Genomic DNA, 22,472 nt, shown 5'->3' on the forward strand with positions numbered 1-22,472 from the left:
AAGAAATCCAAGGGAGAACCAATTAGAAGTTGCAGTATCTTTTATGACCTAGCCTTGGAAGACCATTTCTGGTCACCACTGCTGTGTCCTATGGGTTACCCAGGTCAGCCCAATCCACTGTGGGAGGGGACAACACAGAGGAGTGCATACTAGGAGATGAGAATTATTGGAGCCAACTTGAAGGCAGACTACCATATTACCTGAGGCAAAGGACTAGTGAAAACAGCCTTGACTGCCTTCATTTCTCTCATGCATTTTCTAGAATATACTCGTAGTATATATAACATAAAACTTACCATTTTAACCATTTTTAAGTCTACAGTTTTGTGGCATTCACATTCTTATGCAACCACCATCACCAACCATCTCCAGAACTTTTTCATTCTCCCTGGCTGAAACTCTACCCATTAAAGACTAACACCCCTCCTAAAAACGTTCTCTCTTAGAGATACGTATGTCTTTAAGTCCTTACGCTGTCCAAAGGGTTTTTTTTTTAACATCTTTATTGGAGTATAATTGCTTTACAATGGTGTATTAGTTTCTGCTTTATAACAAAGTGAATCAGCTATACATACACATATATCCCCATATCTCCTTCTTGTGTCTCCCTCCCACCCTCCCTATCCCACCCCTCTAGGTGGTCACAAAGCACTGAGCTGATCTCCCTGTGTTATGCAGCTTCTTCCCACTTGCTACCCATTTTACATTTGGTAGTGTATATATGTCCATGCCACTCTCTCACTTTGTCCCAGCTTACCCCTTCCCCCTCCCCGGGTCCTCAGGTCCATTCTCTATGTCTGCGTCTTTATTCCTCTCCTGCCCACAGGTTCTTTGGAACCTTTTTTTTTTTTTTTTTAGATTCCATATATATATGCTAGCATACAGTATCTGATTTCTCTTTCTGACTTACTTCACTCTGTATGACAGTCTCTAGGTCCATCAACCTCACTACAAATAACTCAATTTTGCTTCCTTTTATGGCTGAGTAATATTCCATTGTATATATGTGCCACATCTCCTTTATGCATTCATCTGTCCATGGACACTTAGGTTGCTTCCATGTCCTGGCTATTGTAAATAGAGCTGCAATGAACATTGTGGTACATGACTCTTTTTGAATTACGGTTTTATCAGGAGATATGCCCAGTAGCAGGATTGCGGTTGTATGGTAGTTCTATTTTTAATTTTTTAAGGAAACTCCATACTGTTCTCCATAGTGGCTGTATCAATTTACATTCCCACCCACAGTGCAAGAGGGTTTCCTTTTCTCCACACCCTCTCCAGCATTTATTGTTTCTAGATATTTTGATGATGGCCATTCTGACTCGTGTGAGATGATACCTCATTCTAGTTTTGATTTGCATTTCTCTAATGGTTAGTGATGTTGAGCATCCTTTCATGTGTTTGTTGGCAATCTGTATATCTTCTTTGAAGAGAGGTCTATTTAGGTCCTCTGCCCATATTTGGATTGGGTTGTTTGTTTTTTTGATATTGAGCTGCATGAGCTTCTTGTAAATTTTGGAGATTAATCCTTCGTCAGTTGCTTCATTTGCAAATATTTTCTCCCATTCTGAGCGTCGTCTCTTCGTCTTGTTTATGGCTTCCTTTGCTGTACAAAAGCTTTTAAGTTTCATTAGGTCCCATGTGTTTATTTTTGTTTTTATTTCCATTTCTCTAGGAGGTGGGTCAAAAAGGATCTTGCTGTGATTTATGTCATAGAGTGTTCTGCCTATGTTTTCCTCTAAGAGTTTGATAGTGTCTGGCCTTATTTTAGGTCTTTAATCCATTTTGAATTTATTTTTGTGTATGGTGTTAGGGAGTGTTCTAATTTCATTCTTTTACATGTAGCAGTCCAGTTTTCCCAGCACCACTTATTGAAAAGGCTGTATTCTCTCCATTGTATATTCTTGCCTCCTTTATCAAAAATAAGGTGACCATATGTGCATGGCTTTATCTCTGGGCTTCCTATCCTGTTCCATTGATCTATATTTCTGTTTCAGTGCCAGTATCATATTGACTTGATTACTGTAGCTTTGTAGTATAGTCTGAAGTCAAGGAGCCTGATTCCTCCAGCTCCATTTTTCTTTCTCAAGATTGCTTTGGCTATTTGGGGTCATTTGTGTTTCCATAAAAATTATGAATTTTTTTGTCCTAGTTCTGTGAAAAATGCCAGTGGTAGTTTGATAGGTATTGCATTGAATCTGTAGACTGCTTTGGGTAGTAGAGTCATTTTCACAATGTTGATTCTTCCAATCCAAGAACATGGTATATCTCTCCATCTGTTTGTATCACCTTTAATTTCTTTCAACAGTGTCTTATAGTTTTCTGCATACAGGTCTTTTGTCTCCTTAGGTAGGTTTATTCCTAGGTATTTTATTCTTTTTGTTGCAATGGTTAATGGGAGTGTTTCCTTAATTTCTCTTTCAGATTTTTGATCATTAGTGTATAGGAATGCCAGAGATTTCTGTGCATTAAGTTTGTATCCTGCTACTTTACCAGATACATTGATTAGCTCTAGTAGTTTTCTGGTAGCATCTTTAGGATTCTCTATGTATAATATCATGTCATCTGCAAACAGTGACAGCTTTACTTCTTCTTTTCTGATTTGGATTCCTTTTATTTCTTCGTCTTCTCTGACTGCTGTGACTAAAACTTCCAAAACTGTGTTGAATAATAGTGGTGAGAGTGGACAACCTTGTCTTGTTCCTGATCTTAGAGGAAATGGTTTGTTTTTCACCAGTGACAAAAATGTTGGCTGTGGGTTTCTCAGATATGGCCTTTATAATGTTGAGGTAAGTTCCCTCTATGCCTACTTTCTGGAGGGTTTTTATCACAAATGGGTGTTGAATTTTGTCGAAAGCTTTTTCTGCATCTATTCAGAAGATCATATAGTTTTTCTCCTTCAATTTGTTAATATGGTTTATCACACCGATTGGTGTGTATATAGAAGAATTCTTGCATTCCTGGGATAAGCCCCACTTGATCATGGTATATGATACTTTTAATGTGCTGTTGGACTCTGTTTGCTAGTATTTTGTTGAGGATTTTTGCATCTATGTTCATCAGTGATATTGGCCTGTAGTTTTCTTTGTGACATCTTTGTCCGGTTTTGGTATCAGGGTGATGGTGGCCTCGTAGAATGAGTTTGGGAGTGTTCCTCCCTCTGCTATACTTTGGAAGAGTTTGAGAGAGATAGGTGTTAGCTATTCTCTAAATGTTTGACAGAATTCGCCTGTGAAGCCATCTGGTCCGGGCCTTTGTTTGTTGGAAGATTTTTAGTCACAGTCTCAATTTCAGTGCTTGTGATTGGTCTGTTTATACTTTCTATTTTTTCCTGGTTCAGTCTCAGAATGTTGTGCTTTTATAAGAATTTGTCCATTTCTTCCAGGTTGTCCACTTTATTGGCATATAGTTGCTTGTAGTAATCTCTCATGATCCTTTGTATTTCTGCAGTGTCAGCTGTTACTTCTCCTTTTTCATTTCTAATTCTATTGATTTAAGTCTTCTGCCTTTTTTTTCTTGATGAGTCTAGCTAATGGTTATTCAATTTTGTTTATCTTCTCAAAGAACCAGCTTTTAGTTTTATGGACCTTTGCTATCGTTTCCTTCATTTCTTTTTCATTTATTTCTGATCTGATCTTTATGATTTCTTTCTTTCTGCAAACTTTGGGGTTTTTTTTGTTCTTCTTTCTCTAATTGCTTTAGCTGTAAGGTTAGGTTGTTTGAGATGTTTTTTGTTTCTTGAAGTAGGATTGTATTGCTATAAACGTCCCTCTTAGAACTGCTTTTGCTGCATCCCATAGGTTTGGGTTGTCGTGTTTTCATTGCCATTTGTCTCTAAGTATTTTTTGATTTCCTCTTTGATTTCTTCAGTGATACCTTGGTTATTAAGCAGTGTATTATTTAGCCTCCACATGTTTGTATTTTTTACAGATTTTTTCCCAGTAATTGATATCTAGTCTCAGCATTGTGGTTGGAAAAGATACTTGATATGATTTCAATTTTCTTAAATTTACCAAAGCTTGACTTGTGACCCAAGATATGATCTATCCTGGAGGATGTTCCATAAGCACTTGAGAAGAAAGTGTATTCTGTTGTTTTTGGATGGAATGGCCTATAAATGTCAACTAAGTCCATCTTATTTAATGTATCATTTAAAGCTTGTGTTTCCTTATTTATTTTCATTTTGGATGATCATTTTGGATGATCACCAAGATTTGGATGTTCTTGGTGAAAGTGGGGTGTTGAAGTCTCCTACTATGATTGTGTTACTGTCAATTTCCCCTTTTATGGCTGTTAGCTTTTGCCTTATGTATTGATGTGCTCCTACGTTGGGTGAATAAATATTTACAATCATTATATCTTTTTCTTGGATTGATCCCTTGATCATTATGTAGTGTCCTTTTTCTCTTGTAATAGTCTTTATTTTAAAGTCTATCTTGTCCGATATGAGACTTGCTACTCCAGCTTTCTTTTGATTTCCCTTTGCATGGAATATCTTTTTCTAACCCCTCACTTTCAGTCTGTACGTGTCCCTAGGTCTGAAGTGGGTCTCTTGTAGACAGCATATATACGGGTCTTGTTTTTGTATCCATTCAGTTAGTCTATGTCTTTTGGTGGGAGCATTTAATCCATTTACATTTAAGCTAATTATCCATATGTATGCTCCCATTACCATTTTCGTAATTGTTTTGGGTTTGTTATTGTAGGTCTTTTCCTTCCCTTGTGTTTCCTGACCAGAGAAGTTCCTTTAGCATTTGTTGTAAAGCTGGTTTGGTGGTGGTGAATTCTCTTAGCTTTTGCTTGTCTGTAAAGGTTTTAATTTCTCCATGAAATCTGAATGAGATGCTTGCTGGGTAATCTTGGTTGTAGGTTTTTCTCCTTCATCACTTTAAATATGTCTTGCCACTCCCTTCTGGCTTGCAGAGTTTCTGCTGAAAGATCAGCTGTTAACCTTATGGGGATTCCCTTGTATGTTATTTGTTGTTTTTCCCTTGCTGATTTTAATATTTTTTCTTTGTATTTAATTTTTGATAATTTGATTAATATGTGTATTGGTGTGTTTCTCCTTGGATTTATCCTGTACGGGTCTCTCTGCGCTTCCTGGACTTGATTATTTCCTTTCCCATATAAGTTTTCAACTATAATCTCTTCAAATATTTTCTCAGTTCCTTTCTTTTCCTCTTCCTCTGGGACCCCTATAATTCGAATGTTGGTGCGTTTAATGTTGTTCCAGAAGTCTCTAAGACTGTCCTCAATTCTTTTCATTCTTTTTTCTTTATTCTGCTGTGCAGAAGTTATTTCCACTATTTTATCTTCCAGGTCACGTATCCGCTCTGCCTCAGTTATTCTGCTATTGATTCCTTCTAGAGAATTTTTAATTTCATGGATTGTGTTGTTCATCATTGTTTGTTGCTGTTTAGTTCTTCTATGTCCTTGTTAAACGTTTCTTGTATTTTCTCCATTCTGTTTCTAAGATTTTGAATCATCTTTAGTATCATTCCTCTGAATTCTTTTTCAGGTAAACTGCCTATTTCCTCTTCATTTTTTTGGTCTGGTGGGTTTTTACCTTGCTCCTTCATCTGCTGTGTGTTTCTGTGTCTTCTCATTTTCCTTAGCTTACTGTGTTTGGGGTCTCCTTTTCACAGGCTGCAGGTACATAGTTCCTGTTGTTTTTGGTGCCTGTCCCCAGTGGCTAAGGTTGGTTCAGTGGGTTGTGCAGGCTTCCTGGTGTAGGGGACTGGTGTCTGTGTTCTGGTGGATGAGGCTGGATCTTGTCTTTCTGGTGGGCAGGACTGTGTCTGCAGGTGTGTTTTGGGGTGTCTGTGACCTTGTTATGATTTTAGGCAGCCTCTCTGCTAATGGGTAGGGCTGTGTTCCTGTCTTGCTGGTTGTTTGGCATGGGGCGTCCAGCATTGTAGCTTGCTGGTTGTTGAGTGGAGCTGGGTCTTGGCGTTGAGATGGAGATGTCTGGGAGAGCTTTTGCCATTTGATATTACATGGAGCTGGGAGGTCTCTGGTGGACGAATGTCCTGAACTCAGATCTCGCACCTCAGAGGCACAGGCCTGACAGCTGACTGGAGCACCAAGACCCTGTCAGCCACATGGCTGCTGGTCTTGCAGAGTCTCCTGGAGAGGCCTGCCCAATGGTTTTGCCTTTCTTAGTGGTGCTCCAAGTTATGGATCTTTCCTTCCCTTAATTTCTAACTCTATTTCCACCTCCTCTACCCCCTCACTTTCCTTAACCCACCAAATCATATCATCTTGGCTGTCATTCTTTCAGGCTTCCCTGCCATTCCAGTTGATGTTGGAAGCAGGTGCCTTTTGTGACAGACTAATTAGTTAGCTAATAATCCCTCTCAGGTAACCTCATACCTAAAGCAAGTTGGAAAGGATATGTCTTTTCTTCAAGGAGGCTGTTGGGGAGTGTGTAGAATTAGAATTACAGGTGGGGGAGGCATTTTTAGGTAAAGACCTTTTACCATCTTTGAAATCTTTAAGTAGGTAGTTGCTTAATTTGCCCACTTCTGAGGCTGGCCATCGAGACCAGAGAAGGAGATGGTGTGTTTATTAAGAACTAAGCTAGGCAGTGATTTGCCATTTTACTTTAATAGCCTAGTGGCTAATCGCTTCCATATGTAAATGAGAAATTTAAACAGAAGACAGCTGACTCTTGGAAATTTAGCTGTTATGATGTACCCCAAAATGCAAGTGAAAAAAATGACTAAATGAACACTCAATAGTAGTCGCTAATTTGTTCTCAAAGTGTTTTTAAAAAGAATTTGTGGAATTATCATTATATATCTAATAAAACCTAACATTATTATCCCTGTTTTATAAAGAAACAGGGACATCAGAAGGTTCTCATACTGAAGCAGGGAGAGGGTTAGAGACAGAAGAGTTGATGAAAGGAGGGAGAGAGTGTAGGTGCTGGCATGGCTCCCCTCCAGCCATTTCCTCCACCTCCCAGAGGTATAAAAAGCAGTCTACTTGGGCTTGAGGCATAAGCTGAAGAGTGAAAGCCAAGCATTCTCTGCCTTTGGTCTCTAGCCAGGTGATAAGACTGCTATCTGTCAGGCCCCTCTAGAGGCTCTATCATTATGAAGTGGTTAGGTGCATTTGTTTTGGAGTCAGACAGACCTGCCCATCCCTTCTGCTTGATAGAGGTATGGTCTGCAGCAACGTGAAGTCTCTGAGCCTCAGTTTGCTCATCTGTCAAATGGGGAAAATTATGATGTCTACCATATGAGAGGTTATTGTGCTAATCCGTAATTGAGCTAATGCATATTAAGTAAGAAGTTCAACACTGACCCACTGTATATGCTCAATAAATGGTACCATGATCATTATCCTCTGGCGGGCTTCAAGGGGAACCAGATGCTAGGGTCATTTTCCTTTAAAAAAGATCTTCCTTGGCCTGCAAAATAAAATATAGCCCGCTCGCTTCTGATGTATAAGACCCTTTATAACAGAGTTTCAATACACCTTCCTCTCCAGCTTCATCTTCTGCATGCCTCCCCACCTATGTGAGGTTCCATCCTCATGGAACTGTTGCTAGTTCCCAGAAATGCCTGTGTATATGCACTCCCTCTAGGAAGTCCTTCACCTCCTCCTATAGTCCTTTAAGACCAAGCTGACATATCTCCTTCTTGGTGAAACAGTCTCCTTATGCTCTCTCTTCTGCACCGCTACACATAACCTAGATGGTTGTTTTAAGCCTCTTGTCCTGAGTCTTCTGAACTTTTTTTGACTAGGACCCACATTTTAAAAATACATTTTATCTCATGATCCAGTACACACATACATATACATTTTTAAAGTTTCACAGAAGGTAATTATCTTTTGCTATGTGTGATACACTCTGTTATTTTCTATTCTTACTATCTATCCAATTTCACTTAAAACAAATGCTGATTGCAATCCATTAAATTCATCTCATGTTCCTCTAAAGGAGGGGATACCCTGAAGCTTAAGAAAAAGCACTTATCCAAAAAAGGAACCCTGTTTCACTGTTGGTAGGAATGTAAGTTGGTGCAGCCACTATGGAAAACAGTATGGAGGTTCCTTTAAAAACTAAAAATAGAGTTACCATATGATCCAGCAATCCTAGTCCTGGGCATATATCCTGAGAAAACTCTAATTCAAAAAGATACATGCACCCCAGTGTTCAGAGCACTATTTACAAAAGCCAAGACATGGAAACAACCTAAATGTTCATTGACAGATGAACGCATAAAGAAGATGTGGTGCATATATACAATGGAATATTACTTAGCCATAAAAAGCATGAAATAATGCCATTTGCAGCAACATGGATGGATCTAGAGATGATCATATTAAGTGAAGTAAGTCAGAGAAAGACAAATATCATATGATATCACTTATATGTGGAATCTAAAAAAATGATGCAAATACTTATTTACAGAATAGAAATAGACTCACAAACATAGAAAACAATCTTATGGTTACCAAAGGGGACAGCGGGGACAGGGGGAGAATTTGGGATTAACATATACACACTACTATACATAAAATAGATGGGCAAGAAGGACCTACTGTACAACACAGGGAACTATATTCAATATCTTGTAATAACATATAATGTTAAATAATCTGAGAAAGAAAAAATATACATACATATATATATATAGAACAATCACTTTGGTGTACACCTGAAACTAACACAACATTGTAAATTAACTATACTTCAATTTTAAAAATGGTTATTAAAAAAAACCCCACTGCTCTAATCCATATCCTGGATCCAGGGCTTCTGTTTCCGTGGTCATTTCTGGCTCTGCATTTCTGCTCTTGTGTGACTCTAGATCTGTGTAATCTTGCCTCCTGCAGTGATTCCTTTCCCTATCCTCCAAGGCAGGGGTCCCCAACCCCCGGGCCTGCAGACCAGTACTGGTCCTTGGCCTGTTAGGAACTGGGCCGCACAGCAGGAGGCGAGGGGCGGGCCAGTGAGCAAAGCTTCATCCACTGCTCCCCATTACCGCCTGAGCCATCTCCACCCACCAACCCACACCCGCTCCCCTGTCCGTGGAAAAACTGTCTTCCACAAAACCAGTCCCTGATGCCATAAAGGTTGGGGACCGCTGCTCCAAGTGACTCAGATCGGTAGAACAGTCACTTATCCTTAATTTCTACTGGAAGGCCCCAGTATAATTATAGATGTAGCAGATTTACTGAATGCTTATAAGTAATTGGGAAGGGTGGGATTACATGATAGTTCTGAATAGCAGATTAAATTTAATATTGGCACTTCCCCATTCCCAATGAGATGCAAGAACATTTCTGCCAATTCAGGCTCTAGTTGCCTGTCAACTGCCCTGTCTTCCTCCATCCCCATCTCTTACAGACCCCAGCAATCCAAAACAAACAAACAAAAAATCCCTCCATGTTATTATGATGAGTAATTCAATTATATCTAGCACCCTAAGCCCAAGCTCAGTTCAGGACCTTCCTTCACATAGCCAAAGACATATTAATGTGCTCTATAAACAACAGGCTTCAGTTCCAGGTCTCTCCTCTACCTCTCCACCACTGGGCTCTATAAACATCAAAGAGAAGAAAAGATTTATTTCCTCCATAATATGAATCATGTTAAAAGGCAGATGAAGCCAGAATTAGGGTTCATTTTGTTTTTGTACTTTTTAATTGAAGTATAACATACCCACAGAAAAGTGTACAAATCCTAAGTAGATAGTACAAGGAATTTTCATAAGGTTCACATACCCATGTAACTAGTACCCAGATCAAGAAACAGAAGATTGTCAGCTTTATAGCTCCCTTCTCCCAAGGGTAACTGCTATCCGGACTTCTAACATCATAGATTGGTCTTGACTGTTTTTGAATTTTATATAAATGGAATCATGTAGTATGTATTCTTTTGTGTTTTCTTTGGTTGAACATCATGTGTGTGAAATTCATCCACATTATTATATGTAGTCATTTTTCATTCATTCTCATTGTTGTAAAATCTTCTACTGTGTGAACATACCTCAACTGATTTTCCCATTCTACTGTTGATAATTTGAGGAACTTTTAGTTTTTGAGTATTGTGAATAGTGCTGCTATGAACAACCTTGTATATATCTTTTGGTGAACAAATGGCCACATTTCTGCTTGGTATCTATGTAGGAGTGGGTTTGGATTACAGGTAAAGATTATAGGTAAGAATATGTTCAGCTTTAGTACACATGTCAGTCTTCCAATGTTCTTATATTCAATTCAGGTTTTAAAAAACAGTGGTTTTCATTATTATATACAGGAATTTATTTTTATTAGAGCACTTACCATTTGAATTCAGAGAATGTATTCATATGTCTGTCTGCCCCACTAAACTGTGAGGTCTTTGAGAACAGGCCCAGGCCATTAGACTTGGTATTGAGTATATATTCCAAACTCAATAAATATTTGTTGTATGAATGAACAAATTAACTTACAGCACTTCCGCAATTTGCCATGAAATATAGGCTAGCTTGGGTTCTTAGAAACCCAATTATAGTAAATGCTATTTTCTTATATATAAAATCAACCAAAAATTCTAAAATACACTTGTATGATTTCACAACCTCTTTACTATATCTGAACCAACCAATTGTTCAAGCCTCTAGCATAAGTTTCCTGGCTCTGGTCCATAACACCTCTCCTGGATCAGACCTGGCTTTGGGATTCCCATCCCCATTTAGTGATGGTATATGTGATGGATGAGATGCAATATGCCTTGAGATGGGATAAGAAAATGCAGACTGGTAATAAGAGATGGGGAATCTAATGAAATAAGGGCTACATAGGAAGAAGTAAGGAGGAAATATGCCATAGGAAGTATTTAATGAGATACAGGGTAGGGGAGATGCACTGGAGACATAGAGAGTATTTTCAGAAAAGTACCTTTTTACCAAAGGTTTTAGACACCTCCTGGTCCTAACTGAAACCTGGTTCTCCCCTACAGCTCTCTTTAGTCACTTTTTATTTTCTTGACTTTTATGCCTCTCAGAGTTCAAAGGCAAGGTCAGGTTCTCCTTGATTCTCATTCTGCCCTTCTAGTCCACTCCTTCTCCAACCTCATTACGGATTCCTACTCCCATGAAGCTTAGGTCATTTAACTGGACTATGGTTTGTCCTTTGTTATTGCTATGAATTCTGAACTTCTTGTCACCTTTTCTTATTCACTGAAGCCTTTGGCAACTGTCTTACAGAATTCCTCACCCTCTAACTCTGGTCATCCACCTAGAAGACTTCACTCCTTCTGTGAAGCTACTCAGGCAACACTCAGGAACCTCCTCTTTGGTCCTTCTCTTCCATTCTCCTTCACCCATCCGTGAGCATGGAATTATCAGATTATGATAATTCCACTTAAAATTGTTCTACCTCTGACATATTAAATTCAGATAATCCATTCTCAAACAACAACCTTCTAAATTTCCATCCTGGTTACTCAATGACTCATCACCAGTTCATTTTACTTCATTGGGACTTCCAGTCTGTTGAGTTCACTACTATCTACTTACTGAATAGCCCCTGTCTATCTCGACTTCCCTTCCTACTTAGTTTAAATTCCACCCTTCATCCTGCAAACATTCTTGTCACAATAGCTGAAACTCTCATGGCCCACAGTATTACAAGTCAATGTAGGCAATGACAGTTAGTGATGGATGTGTGTGATAGATGCAATAGTGAAATGAAGAAAGTATAATGAGAGGTGGAGTCTCTAAATAAAGAAAGACTACTTAATGAGATGCAGGGAGAAAATGAGATGTGGTGGAAAAGTATGAAATTAGATACAGTGTATTTGCTGGCAAAACTGAAAACCTGGATTGTCCTTAATTTTCCACTTTTTCTCTACCTACACTCAGGTTACTGGGGAAAATCACACAATTTGGCAGATAGGTACACTACAAGTTTATAGTGACAAGTTTCAACAAAAATATTTAGAGCAAATGGTAAGAAAGCATTATATAACGAAACTTGTGGTATGCAGCAAAAGCAGGGCTTGAATAAAATTCTCATCGTCTTAAATACTTACATTAGAAAAGGCTGGAAAATTAGTAAGTTTCTAATTTAAGAAGCCAGAAAAACAGAGTAAACCCCAATACAATAAACATAAGAGTATAAATCAATGAAATAGAAAACAAAAATACAATTAAAAAAGATTAGTAAAGCTTAAAGTTGGTTCTTTAAAACGAGTAACAAAATAGATAAAAATTAAGCAAGACTGATCAAGAAAAAACAGAGCAACACAAATAATTTCATTAATCAAAATGGAGACATAAGCACATGTATGTTTGTAGTGGCTTACTCATATCACATATCTGATAAGGGACTACTATCTAGAATATATAAAGAACTCTTACAACTCATTGATAAAAAGACAACTCAATGTTTAGAAAAGGCAAAGGATCTGAATAGGCATTTCTCCAAAGAAGATACATAAATGGCTAATAAGCATCAGAAAAGATGCTCAACATCATTAGCCATCAGGGAAATGCAAATCAAAGCCACAGTGAAATGCCTCTTGCAACCCACTAGGACAGTTATAATAAAACAGGTACGGGCTTCCCTGGTGGCGCAGTGGTTGAGAGTCCGCCTGCCGATGCAAGGGACACGGGTTCGCGCCCCGGTCCAGGAAGATCCCACATGCCGTGGAGCGGCTGGGCCCGTGAGCCATGGCCGCTGAGCCTGTGCGTCCGGAGCCTGTGCTCTGCAACGGGAGAGGCCCCACAGTGAGAGGCCCGCATAGAGCAAAAAAAAAAAAAAAAAAAAAAAAAAGATAAAACAGGTAATAAGTGTTGACAAGGACATAAGAGAAATTGGAAACATTCAATTTTCGAGTAGGAAAACATTCTGGCACCTCTTCAAAAGGTTAAACATAGAGTTACCAATTGCACCCTGAGGTACCCAAGAGAAAATGAAAATACATGTCCATACAAAAACTTGTACAGCAATGTTCATAGCATGTTTGGACAACCCAAATGTCCATCACTACTGAATGGATAAACAAAAAGTGATATATCCATATAATAGAGTATTATTCAGCCATAAAAAGAATGAAGTATTAGAATACACTATAACATGGATGAACCTTGAAAATATCATACTAAGTGAAAGAAACCAGTCACAAAAGACCACATTATGGTATGACTCCATTTATATGAAATGTCCCAAATAGGCAAATCTATAGTAACAGAAAGTAGATTAATGGTTGCCAATGTCGGGTGTAGGGTGGGAATGAATGCTAGTGACTGTGGAGTTTATTCTTGGGGATGATTAACATGTCCTGGAATTATATAGTAGTGTACAAGTTTGTGAATATACTAAAACCCACTACAGTTACACTTTAAAAGGGTGAATTTTATGGTATGTGTATTATATCTCCCCCAAAAGTCCATAAAAGTATATCCTAAGCAATGTATTTTTTAGACATAGAGTGCTTGTCAAAACCACATTTTTAAAAATACAAAAGAATGATAAACTCTACATCAGAATAGTAGTTTCTTTGGGTCAGAAGGTGGCAGATGTGTACAATAGGGGGAACTAGTAGATCCTAGTTTTTACCCATGTTCTTATTCTCAGGCCAAGTGACAGATTCATGAGTGAACAGGTGAAATTAGTGACCTATCCAATTCTGAATACATGAGGTCCATTAAAACAATAAACACAATCTCTCAACATTTCCTGGCAATCTTACTGTGCCTCTGTATGCAGCACTCTCTAAATAAACAATTTCAAACTTTATTCTCCTTAATCCACCAGTCTTCCACTATTTCACAGTGGATGTGATTCTTTTTTCCCTCTCTCCTCCTGTTACATTATAGTAGGTCTCTCCCCTCCTATCTAAGGGCAGTCTCTGTGCTCTAGCTGTGCTTCAGATCCCAGCCCTGCCCTCATTCCTGTTCAAGGACATCATTTCACCAATTATGCCCCTCTTTACTGACTCTTTCCTATCAGTTTTTTTTTCATTATCTATCAGTTTTTAAAGATGCTCAAATCTCTCTCATTTTAAATAAAACTCTTCCTGACTCCTATCTTCCTACTATGGCTATCTATCAACCCCTGTCTTTCCCTTCGAGGCAAAAATTTATGTACCCTCAGTACATCTCCACTTCCTGATCATCCTCTGCTTCCTACTCATTCCAGCTGATTCTCTACACACCTTGCATGTGTCTTAATTCAATGGAAAATTTCCAAAGTGTTTCACTTACCTGTGTAAAAGTTGACACTGAGCACTCCCCCTCCTTTTTGAAATGTGCTCTTGACTTCCATGCTACCTTGGTTACTTCTCAGTGTCCTTTGCAATGGCAATTCCTCTACATAGATATTAAATGCTCCAAATTTCTCTTAAAACTTGGTCCTAGGTTCTCTGCTCTTCTTCCTTAGAGATTACATTTAATCTTAAAGCTTTAAGTGCCATTTTAAAATTCTGACTCCCAAAATTTTGTTTCTAGCCCATCAGCAATCTGGGACTATCAGAAAGAAATCATCGCTAGCTCAGGGATCTATTTCACCTGTTTTAACTTAACCCTTTTTTAGACGACATAGTTTGATTTAAATGTTTGAGGCGGAACTCTCTTATCCAGCATGTTCTCAAAAAGACAGCCATCACATCTGAACTCCATTATCCAGTTTGTTCTCAAAAAAACCCAAAAAACAAAAAAAGCCCACCACAGACCATACTCATGTTCTAGCTCAGTGGTAAATCCTGGGCCAAATCATTCTGCCACATGGATCCTGATAATTTTCCAAGTGCTCTTTCTTGTTTTCTAATTGTATTCTTTTTAAAAAATAGCATCTTATTTTTGTTGTGTTAGACGCAGTAACTTTTTAGGGTCTCTGAAAAAAACTAGGTTTTTGATGTTAGTTTTTCCTGTTCCCTATGTTGCCTCATTTTTGTTTGGCTTTTAGTCAAAGGAACAGCCTTCCTTGTTGGCGGCTGTTCTCAATTGTCTGGTATTCCTATACTGTTCTCTTCTCATTTTAGAGTGAGGCACAAGTTGATAGGAAGCTCTGTGCACCTGAGGGAGGGGGTTAGGTTCACTGTGGGTGATGAGGAAAGAAAAATAGACTCTTCCTTTGTGGAGCCTTTCCTTGGAGGCAATTCAATACTACCTGAGAAGGATCCTTACTCCTGAAGCATGTAAGCCCAATTGCTACTGCTCTGGAAACAAAGTGGAGTTGCAAAGCCTATTGCCTTTGTGTGCTCCCAGGGCACCCTGACCTACCACAGCACCTAACACCCATCTAATTACTTTTTTTAAAATTTATTTATTTTTATTGAAGTATAGTTGATTTACAATGTTGTGCCAGTAATTACTTTATAATGTATGTTTTCGCACTATATTATAAGCCCAATGAGACAGAGACCATGTATGTCCTTTTGCATATCCCCAGCACCTAGCACAATCCGGGGTACACAGTAGGCACTCAAAAATATTTGCTGAATAAATAAATGGTAAGAGCTCTGGGTCAGGGGAACTACAGGGTGGTCTCTGGCAACACTAGAGTGTTGTTTAGGATGAAGGGACCTTCAAGGATCAGAATCCTTCTACCCAGAGGATTTGAGATTCTGCCTGAAATTTGGATCGAGCTACTTGGGTTCTCCACAGCCCACGTATAGCCTACAGCTCTAAATGTCACAGATTCCTCTTTTCTCAGTAGTTTGCTCCTCTGCAGATTAAATGAACAAAATGCATGCCCTTGATTATGGATTATATTGCTTGTTCTTGGTTCTTTTGCTTGCGCATATTCTAGTAATTATGCAAGAAGCTCTCTTATTCTTTAAGCTTGGCAGACAGCCTGTATAAAGAGCTTACCCTCTGAGGATGGAATGGGCTTGAAATTCTTCTCTGTTAAAGTTCCTTTTAGGTGGTGAAATCTGTTCTACTAGTCGGGAAGGAGAAATGAAGTTGCTCTTTGGGGAAGGAGCCTTATATACAGACACGCTAATTGGCAACCAGTATTTTGACTGACCACATGCCATGCTGGGAAGCATATGGGAAAGAGAGCAGAGGCAGAAAGGACTTGAACATGAGGGATAAGAGAGAGCAGGAAGAAAGTTACCTATAAGGAAGAGAGAAGGGCTCATTATGGGAAGGAGAAAGAGAGGAGAAAGTGAGGCCCTATGTATGAGCTAGGCTGGGCACAGGCTAAGCTGGTGTAACAAAAGACCCAACCACACTTTGGCTTACAGAACACAGAACCCCTCTCCTATAATACTCAGAAGTGGGCAGTCCAGGCAGTTGGGGTGGCTTTGCTCTGTGCAGTCTTTCAGACCCAGAAACCTACTTTTTCTTTACTCCTCCATTCCTTAGGGTGTTATCTTTGATTTCATGGTAATGGCTAGGATGTTTACTTTCCCTTTGTAGGAGGTACTTTAGAGTGCCCTATTCTGTAAGGAAAAGAGTAAGTTCCTGAGGAGTCTAGGGAGGGTTAAAAATAAGCCCAAAGTTCCAAATCTTGAGATACTGAAGGAACTTACTTACTCAAGTTCACAGTTAGGAATATTCCATATCCAAAGAAACAATAGTTAGGTAGTGTTTGCTTCTTCAGAAGAGGAAATGACCTAATATTGTCGAACTCCGACTCCAGTTTTGAAAACAGGTACTGAATATTTTAATTGCATCTCTCCTACCTCAATTTTTATGCAATTTTCCATTTCCTGGAAGAGTCAGGAAAAGGGAAAAATATATAATTCATTTATATTGGTTTGCTATACTAATTACTATTTATCAGATTCCCTTACATTTTAGGAAAAATATAATTTGCAAATATAAAGGACCAGGTTCACAATCACTGCTCTAACTACAGAGAATTCTGATTTCTTTCTTAAGCAAAGCACTAGTCCAAACATGGTCTCTTAAAAAAAAAAAAAGCTGTTTTGCTTCCAGCTAACATACTTATTTCTATCTTTTTATTCAGGTGCATTTTTTGAAAAGAACCCTCTGAAAAACTTCCAACAGCTGGATTTGGCAGGAAATTGTGTGAGCAGTGATGGATGGCTTGCCTTCATGAGTGTATTTGAGAATCTTAAGCAATTGGTGTTTTTTGACTTCAGTACTGAAAGACTTTTACCTGATGCATCATTAGTCAGAAAGCTTAGCCATGTGTTATCCAAATTAACTTTTCTCCAAGAAGCTAGGCTTGTTGGGTGGCAATTTGATGACTATGATGTCAGTGTTATTAAAGGTGCTTTTAAACTAGTAACTGCTTAAATAAAGGGTACCCTAAGCCCATGAATGCTCTGGGGACCCCATTACTTTCAGCCTGGTGATTTAAAAACCTTTGCTCATCTAGTCCAACAGTCTGAAAGTAAATGGCAATCCACTATACACCTAAAAAATATCCTTCAGTGTCTGCCTAACTCACCCCTTCTAAACTTTTTCTTCTTTTACTGATATCAGGATGATGTGTGGCACTATCACCTCCCTAGCTGGCCTCTTCCATGGAAATCTACTTTCTTAGTTTCATCATTCAAATAAAAAGGAGAAGGAAAAGAGGAGGATGCCAAGAAAATGAGCCCAAAGAAGAGGAGGAAATGGGAGGGAGTTTAACTTGACATCTATAAATAGTTCTGGTGTCCCATCACTTCTACTAGGAGTATCAGTTACTTGAAGGGGACTCCTGTTTATCCTTGTATTCCCTTTGGTCTCAAGAATAGCAGATCAGCAAAATTTATATATTGTATGCACATTTACTTAGTACAGGGCCTGGCATGTACTATACTCTCAACAAGCATTTGCTGAATATGGGATAAAGTTACCAATAAAGAACAGGCCAAAATTATTTAAAAGCAGAGAGAAAACTCCATGTATGTTCTTTATTCAAACAGTTTAATTCAAACAATTTGGAATTTAAAAAGTATTTTCTTACATAAGAAGCAGATCAGACTCCCCAAAAAGATCAGCAATCTTTAGTTAAGCAAAAAATTGGCAGTTTATGAGTAGCTAAATCAGAGGCTTGAATGAGTAGCTAAACCAGTTGCTGATACGTGTATGTAATTCCATCTGTGACTTCAGAGATTAAGGAAGAAAGAAAAAATGGACCCATTATTTTGTACCCTATGGAAGCTAAGGGTACCCTGCCCTAGTCTTTTCCCTACCACCTCCAAAAATAATCCTTCCCTACAAAGAAAGAAGTCTAAGAAAAATCTGTTTAATCTAAACAGATTTAAGTCGAGGCAAGTCTGAAATAAACAAAAACCAAAATGGTGTCAACCTGTAGTTTACCCTCTGCTCTCATGGCATCTCCAATTAATGGCTCGGGTATTGGCATAGGTAACACTTGGCCTGAATGCTGAGGTAGTCACTGCAAAGAAATACTAGGTACAATATTCCATTTCACAAGTGAGCATATATTCGGCAGATTTAGTCATACAATTTTAGAGCTGATAGTTTCCAGATCAACTACTTCATCTCTCACCCTAACTTTACAGATGAGAAACCTCATAGAAGTTAAATGATAGCAATTTCTCAAACAGGATTAATCATATTCCATGAAGCTTGCTCTTAATCACAAACCATGGGTCAAGTACTTAATTCAAACTTGCTTCTTTGTCTAGCTTCAAGTAACTCTGTGGCAAGATTTACTAGTAAGGCTACTACATCTAGGCCTATGCTGGGCAAGCTTCTTATTTTCATATCCAGAACCTGGTCAGATCTTGGCAAATAAGACTTCTTTATATAATAATGCCTGGAACAATGCCACCTGAAGCAGTTGGCAATACTGAATTTCAGCAAGTAGAGCCAATTCTTTCAGAACCCATATGCAACTTCTCAAATAGTGTAGGTGGGTATCAAAGCACCTTTGGAAGGACAATGAATTGCACAGGTGTTACCTCTGAATGGGTGTTGAGGAAATAGGCATTTAACATCTCACAGAACTGTGTTCAGTACCTGGGCACTTTAAAAATCCCCTGGAGATGGAGAAGACATGCATAGCATGGCAGCACATACCTCTTAATCATCACTCAGTACACGGCAGTTCTTCAGATTTCATGCATGACCCGAATTCACGTTTAGATGAGGTCAATGGAGGAAAAATCACCCTGTAATAGTAGACCAATAATAGGTATAGTAATAGTTGGAGAACATAAGACAAATGTCAAGGAACAGGTTGCCTTATCACATTTTACAAAGTTTCACTTTCCCCGGCAGTCAAGGTAGCGTGGGCTCTATTTCTTCAGCAGGTCAAGTGCCTGAAGGGCACTTGGGTTGCAGATGTCAAAGACAATGATCAACTCCTCATCAAGCAAAAGTTATTTGGGACATTGTCACTTATCACAGGATGACTACAATTCTGCTCGACAGAGATGGCTTCTTAGATGTTTATGATTCTACTGTAAAGAAACAGGATTTGGGAGTGTTGCTCATATTTAAAAGAGGATGAGTTTATTGAAGAAACTTGCAAAATCTAAAAAAAAAAAAATCTTCTCTAGATAGCTGCTGATGGCTGGAAATGTCAGAAATCTTCAGGAGTACTGGATTCTAGAAAAGTTGAATCCACTCTCAAAATCCGTTTTTAAAACCTAATTATAAAACTCATGATAAAATGAAAAAAAATCTCATAGGTAATCTGTGGCGGCTGCTTGTTATACTTTTTATAAGTAATGCTGGCCATGTTAGAAAGTCCTTAACATTTGCATTTGGAAAATAATTTAAAAATAATTTACATGATTCTCACACTTCGATTCACTTTTCAATAAAGCAAAACAAAGTAAGTTAGAAACTGCCTAATGCAGATATAACAATACTGTATTCTATAACCTAGGGTCCACTATGTTTTGGTAAAATTATATAATGTAAACTCAAATTGTTCATGCAACTTTGAAAAAAGATTAAATCGTATTACTACGTATGGAATTCCACCTATTCTGGTAATATATGTGATATATTTTGTTAATAAAATGAGGAATTAAAGTCAACCAATGAAAAGGTGACAAAAAAGATAAATCTATCATTATGTCAGTATTTGGTTAAATGTAAGACAGAAAACTGGGATTCCTTCACTGCATATCACCTAAGGATTTGGTATTATTTAACCAAAATAAAACACTTTGAGAATGATGGGCCACTTACAAATGTACTGGAATTTTTTAATGAGAAAAACTATTAAAAAACTGATAAGTAAAAATTTTAAATTGTGCCAGATGGTAAAATATGTTTTAAAATTTCTGATAAAAATGTTTGCTTCTACTTTGCAAGACATAATTCAGGAGGACCTCAAAGGAAAATGTAGCAATTATGTTTGGAAAATCTATAAAAGAGACTTTTACTTTTAAAATGGATTTTTTCTTTTCCTAAAATGTGTACTCAAGAAGCATGTTTATAAATTTCACTGAAGAAAGTATTATATTTTTAATAATGTGACAGATCCACTCCATCAAGTGGCTCTCTTATAAAGGTAATGTTATATCACACTGCAGTCAACTACGAAACCAAAGATAGCAAAATTCAAATTTAGAGAAACAGCTTTCTAAAGGAAGCCTATTTAAAGCCTATAACATTTAGAAGGTTCTCACTGCCCCAAATACATTTTACAAAAATATAGTTTCATTGGTTTCATGAAATGTGAACAAACCTACTATTCTCTAATTAAATGATTTAACAGTCGATGCAACGTTGGATTACTAAATAAACTGAAAGCCAAGGAGTCAATATTCCTCATAAAAATAAATTAAATTACAGTACATCATGGTCTTGGTTGTCCAATTCTATTGTTAGTTCCATATCTACTTGGTATATTTGTAAAACCAGTCCTGAATCCTTGGGTTGCTCCAATTCCTGGAACTCCAAGTCCTTGATTAAGCATGCTGCTATAAGGTGTGTGTCCATGATTAAGACCCAAACCATAAGGTCTTGTTTGAGTATTAAGAAGAATAACTGGGCTCACGTTTTTTCCAGGGGTGTTAAATGAAAATTCTGGAGGTGGACTACTGGGTTTAGCTGGAGTTGATGTAACAGGGTTGGAATCATCAGTACCCTTTAAAGGAGGCATTGGGATTATGTGATGATCTGAAAAGTTTAGGACATTGGCTGCAACAGGCCCAGACAGTAAGGCAGGCCTGATCCAATCATCCTTGAAAATCTGAACAGTCAGAGTAGATACTAGTGTGTACAGCCTGTTGGTCACATGAGCAAGAACCATTTGTTCATTTGCATCTCGTCGAATTCTCACATGAACAGATCCAGCCTAAAAGGGACAAAATCATATGAAAGAGACTGCTTAGAATTATACTACTGAAAATTCCATTAGAAATGAACATTTTATTTATGATTTGGTTGTAACATTACTTGGTATTTTCTTTAAAACAAGAGAAAACTTAATGTCTTGATATTCCTTAAAGACTACTTAGTAGTAATTATCAATGTAAAGAGTTAATAAAATAATTTATGACTCTAAATAAAATGTGACTTTTTAAAATATTAAAAAAAGAAATCCATGTAGGAGGAAGGCAGACATGTTGTAACACAAGGCAGAATACAAATGAAGTATATGGAAAATGCACTGAAAGGTCAGAAAATGCAGGTGTTAATTCAATTGAGGAAGACTTCAAAAGAAGATGGCATTTGATCTGGGTTGGTGGTCAAATGAAATTTCAAAAGGCGGAGACAGGCATTCTAAGCTGAGGGAATAGCAATTAAAACTCATGGCATGTTTGGGCAAGAATAAGCAATATTATTATATAAAAAGAAGTACAATATTTCAGGGAGCAGAAAAACAATGAAAGAGAGAAAAGACAGGAAGAAAAGGAAGAGGAAAGGAGGAAACAAATAAGGAAAGGAAGAACAGAAAGAAGAAAGATAGGTCAGGTAATAAAGGTAAAAAGAAAGGCTAGGAGGGGGTTCTAAAAACCATGAGTAAGGAGATTTAGTTGCAGCAATCAAACAGAAGTAAAATAATTAGTGTTCAGAAAATTACAGTTATGGATAATTGCTAATTAGTTAGGAAATGACTGCAACAGTCTAGGTTAGAAATGAAGAAGGCTGAGATAGGACAGATATAGTGGGACCAGAGAGGGACAGATGGATTCATGATATTCCATGGGCGATCTTAATTCTCAACTGGATATAATGAATGAGGGAGATGAAGTCATCAAAGATGATCTCAAGGTTTCTAGCCTAGGATACTAGGATACAGAGCACCAGGCATTACAATGATGGTTATAAGTATGCTTATTAACTTGATAAGATGTTCATCATACATTTTGTCTTTAAAAGATAGTAAAATAACAGGTACAACAATGTTCATAGTTTGATTAAAACACACACACAGAAAAATACCAAGAATGATATCACATGATCATCTCAATAGATGAAGAAAAAGCATTTGACAAAATTCAACACCATTTATGATAAAAACTCTCGACAAAGTTGGTATATAGGAAACATATATCAAAATGATAAAGGCCATTTATGACAAACACACAGCTAACATCATACTCAATGATGAAAAGCTGAAAGTTTTTCCTC

General features: G+C 37.8%; 2 protein-coding genes across 4 annotated transcripts in view; one reads left to right on the forward strand and one right to left on the reverse strand.

Moving 5' to 3' along the window:
- The window catches only part of NLRC4 (NLR family CARD domain containing 4), a gene marked incomplete at its 5' end in the record, with an annotated part of 31,514 nt that extends 14,285 nt beyond the window's left edge, over positions 1 to 17,229 (forward strand). Inside the window, one exon of the mRNA XM_079940774.1 lies at positions 16,924 to 17,229. Coding sequence (XP_079796900.1) covers positions 16,924 to 17,216 — 293 coding nt within the window. The 3' untranslated portion in view covers positions 17,217 to 17,229. The remainder of the gene's footprint in view (positions 1 to 16,923) is intronic.
- A 13-nt stretch (positions 17,230 to 17,242) lies between these two features.
- The window catches only part of SLC30A6 (solute carrier family 30 member 6), a 38,555-nt gene continuing 33,325 nt past the window's right edge, over positions 17,243 to 22,472 (reverse strand). For 2 of the 3 annotated variants that reach the window (XM_079940408.1, XM_079940409.1), the window contains exon 14: positions 17,244 to 21,192. In XM_079940408.1, the coding sequence (XP_079796534.1) occupies positions 20,692 to 21,192 (501 nt within the window). In that variant the 3' untranslated portion in view covers positions 17,244 to 20,691. Of the gene's footprint in view, positions 21,193 to 22,472 lie in introns of all 3 variants that reach the window. The other variant, XM_079940410.1, reaches the window with a different exon arrangement.

Source organism: Stenella coeruleoalba (assembly GCF_951394435.1).
Source record: "Stenella coeruleoalba genome assembly, chromosome: 13".
Classification (NCBI taxonomy): Eukaryota; Metazoa; Chordata; class Mammalia; order Artiodactyla; family Delphinidae; genus Stenella; species Stenella coeruleoalba.